This window comes from Oxyura jamaicensis, chromosome Z (assembly GCF_011077185.1).
Source record: "Oxyura jamaicensis isolate SHBP4307 breed ruddy duck chromosome Z, BPBGC_Ojam_1.0, whole genome shotgun sequence".
Taxonomy (NCBI): domain Eukaryota; kingdom Metazoa; phylum Chordata; class Aves; order Anseriformes; family Anatidae; genus Oxyura; species Oxyura jamaicensis.
The window spans coordinates 64,612,686-64,616,245 of NC_048926.1; the positions used below are offsets into that span (position 1 = coordinate 64,612,686).

At 40.0% G+C, this 3,560-nt stretch overlaps 1 protein-coding gene across 3 annotated transcripts in view; it reads right to left on the minus strand.

The window, feature by feature from the left end:
• Positions 1–604: 604 nt before the first annotated feature.
• LOC118156724 (zinc finger protein 474) overlaps positions 605–3,560 on the minus strand; it is a 25,079-nt gene continuing 22,123 nt past the window's right edge. For all 3 annotated transcript variants that reach the window (XM_035310907.1, XM_035310908.1, XM_035310909.1), the window contains one exon: positions 605–2,237. In XM_035310907.1, the coding sequence (XP_035166798.1) occupies positions 2,086–2,237 (152 nt within the window). In that variant the 3' untranslated portion in view covers positions 605–2,085. The remainder of the gene's footprint in view (positions 2,238–3,560) is intronic.

Here is a 3,560-nt window from a genome sequence, read left to right on the forward strand (position 1 = left end):
TATCTCTCCCAGTCTGAATTAACAGTCCTCCAAGGCTCGACCAAGAGTGTTCCTCTTAATAACCGAGTAACGACATTACTCCTCATTTCACTTACAACACAAGTCACACAGCTTGATGGCTTGGAAAAGAAAAAGCTGGTACCCGTATTTCATTTAGTGTGAATGAGGACGTCCATGATATTTAACACTTAATCTGATCTGTGTAAGTGCAGCAGTGAGTGTGAACACTCTGGTAAAAGTCCCACTGGTCACACAGTATGTCAGAGATGCCTCTAGGGCTTTAAGCCTGGAGGTGAAAACACACATAAGATACAGTTTATTTCATGATATCAGGAAGCACATATTGGTGGTTAACAACTTGTACTGGATTTTGTCATACCTTTTGAATAACCTCACTGACTACTTAATAAAAAACTTCAAACTAAAATAACAATGAAAAGTGCTCTCTGCTGTACCTTGTTAAAGTGAGTATTACTTCCTTCATGTTTAACCTATTCACTGATGTGTTTTGGCACTGATTCTGCTATGGAACATAACAGTGTTTTTCGAAGTAACACATTCAAACATCTTCCCCAATGCTTTATTGTATAATACCTACCCTTTGTGCCCATACTGACATGATTTTTTGGTCACATTTTGCATAGAGAGCAGGGTGGTATCTTATTCCATCCATCGGACACTCCATGCTTCTTTTCGCTTGACATAAGAATATGTTTTATCAGGTTCATGAGAAAGATGTGGTCCTCTAACTTATGACTTTTGGCATGATCGGTTAATCTAGCTGAGGGCAAATCCCACTGTTGCTATCATTCTTAAACGAGAAGTGATCCAAGAAGAGTGCCCTTTTGGGGTGTTTTCTAAAACAGACAGCCTCTGCTTCTGCCCCATAGATGGATCCCTTTCTATGGGGATGTTTCATCTGCGGCACTCACAGGCATCAGGAACTGCACTGCCCCACAAGGGTATGAGCGCTGGGGTGCTGCATGGAGTTAAGCTCTGTTTGGAGTCAACAAACTGTCTTGTGACTAATGACAAGGAAAAAAATAAAGGAAGAAAAAAAATAGACAAAGCCCAACAACAATGGAGCTGCTTGGGTTCTTTGATTACTGAAGTTCAGCTGGAGGTCCTCACACTGACTAGAGAAGTCTTTGATGGAAGGAAAGGCAAAAATTGAGATGATTATTCAAAAAAAAATTTCCTGACCAACATCACTTGGTTTTGCTTCCACTGAAAATTCAGTCCTCATCAGAACTAAAAGATTTCCTAAAAGTTTTCTGAAGTTTCAGTTTCTGAAGCAGTAGGTGCATTCACTGAGAGCAGCATTTGCAGACAAATGTGCCTGTTGACAAGGAAGCTCCTGACAGTAAGACACCTCTCCCAGTCTCACAAACCTGTTGAAAAGCAAGACCATAAGATGGATCCCTGTGGGATAATCTCTTGAGGATCTCTGCAGCAAAAAACCTCCTGCAGCTATGGCTCATTTCTTTCTGTCCCTTACTGAATACCAAAACATGGCACATAAGTCAGGAAACGCATGCAGAAGGCACAAGTTCTTTCAAGGGCCCAGCTAGCTAAATCCAAAAGGCTGTGAAAGGAGCAGGGCAGATGCCCTGCTCTACACGTTGCATTTGATCCACAGAGATGAGGACAGCACAGCAAATAAAAAACAACCTGGGAGGATCCTTCCAGAACAGGAAGGAAAGCGCAGGAGCAGGAGTGAGAAGGTGATATTTAACATTACTTTCAAGCATTCTCTATGCCAACCTTCTCAAACTGTGTTTTCGAGGTGATGCTACCTGAAAATCTGAAACGAGGAGCCATATTTGCTACTGTTGGGCTCAATATCACTGTATTTGACATAACCCTGCAGTAGCAACTGCTGGTTTTACTCTGGAAACTTTGGGATCATGCAATTTAACAGCGCACTGCAGTTTTTATGCCCATGGCTCTCCAGCTGGATTTTATTTCTCCTGTAGTTTGGTTGAAAGGTACAAGTGCATGAGTGAGCCTTCATGCCTACACACACGGGGGGGCAGGGGGTGGGGGAACATGCACGCGTAAGTATGTATGTGTGTCACATCCACTTTATGTTGCAGGTTTCGGTTTACAGGACTTCTGGTGTACGATCAGTCTGTCTGGAAGGAAAGTACGCCCACAAATATCACATGGAACTAGCTGGTTCTGGGCGCTGATCCAGGCAGCCTCATTTAAAGCATCAAGATCATAGAAACCTTGGGCTGGAAAATTAAAAAAAGAAAGTATCAGTTTTCATTCTGGAGACCCACATTCAACTCTTTATGGAAAATATTTTCAGGAAATACCTGTTGACTGAGCCTTTCAGTTTAACCAAACCATATTGCTTTTGCAAATGAAAAAGAAAGAAAAGAAAGAAGTAAAAGAGTAAAAAATATATAAAACAAGACTCTGCTTTTTGTCCCAGGGGTTGAATTAAATTAACTTCAAACTGAATCATTCTGTATTGTATGAGACTACAGAGAAAACATCATGCTGTGTGTTATGATATGCATTCTCTACTAATTATTAACATCTTTGTATACATACTATTATCAGCAAATTTCACTTTTTGGCTTTACTTCAAATTCTGTTCATAAGCATGTGTTATCTGACCATGGCAATGAGAGGGAGTGTATCATAGTTGAGAATATGCTCTTTGTACTGCTTTGGACAGGGGGGTCAATTTTCTTCCACTGAAGCCTATGCAAGTTTTGCCAATAACTGGAGTAAAGCTTAGGTAAGCCTATAACCTTACAGACAAAACTACAGCTCTGCATAGCCGCAACTTCCAGTGAGGTCATTGCACTGATGCACCTATTGTCATCTGAACACTAACCGAGTCTTACCCTCAGTTATTTTCCACTGCAGGAAGAGTGACTGCTCAAAGCTCAGGAGCATTCCTTACACATTCACCTTGGATGTATTTTTAAGACTGTATTTCAGTATAAAAAAATCTTGCTTACTTCCATCTTGAAATGGCCTTGCAAGGCGTTGCTTCAAATGGATTTCCAAAAGAGAAGGTAGGTTGCTTAGTACCTGAATTTAGGGTCTTCATTTGAAGTTCATGAAGAAAAAGATCTACGTGGTTTGATGTGAAGATGTGTTTGATTCACCCTTTCCAAAAAGTGTGACAATACAGAAAAAGACTAAAAAAATGTTTTTGTCTTTGAACTCTTAGCAGTACACAATCTTAAAAGAAAAGGATTTGTGCATTTAAAAATATTCCATGGTTTCTGTCATTGGCACATGATAGAGCTCTTCATTAAAGGCCCATACAGTTTTAATATGATTCATATCCAATGGTTCACATAACCACAATAAGCCTTAGATCTCTTAATATGCCTGTTCCTAATGTTCTTTTTGTTAGAAGAGCAACCAAGTAAAGTTTCTTTTCTTGGCTGAGACAAATACCCCTTTTGCTTGCAGGAAATGAATGTGTATTTTCTGTACTTTGGAAAGTTTATTGAATATATAAAAAAAAGTAAGAGAGAGAGAAAAAAGGAAGGAAGGAAGGAAGGAAGGAAGGAAGGAAGGAAGGAAGGAAG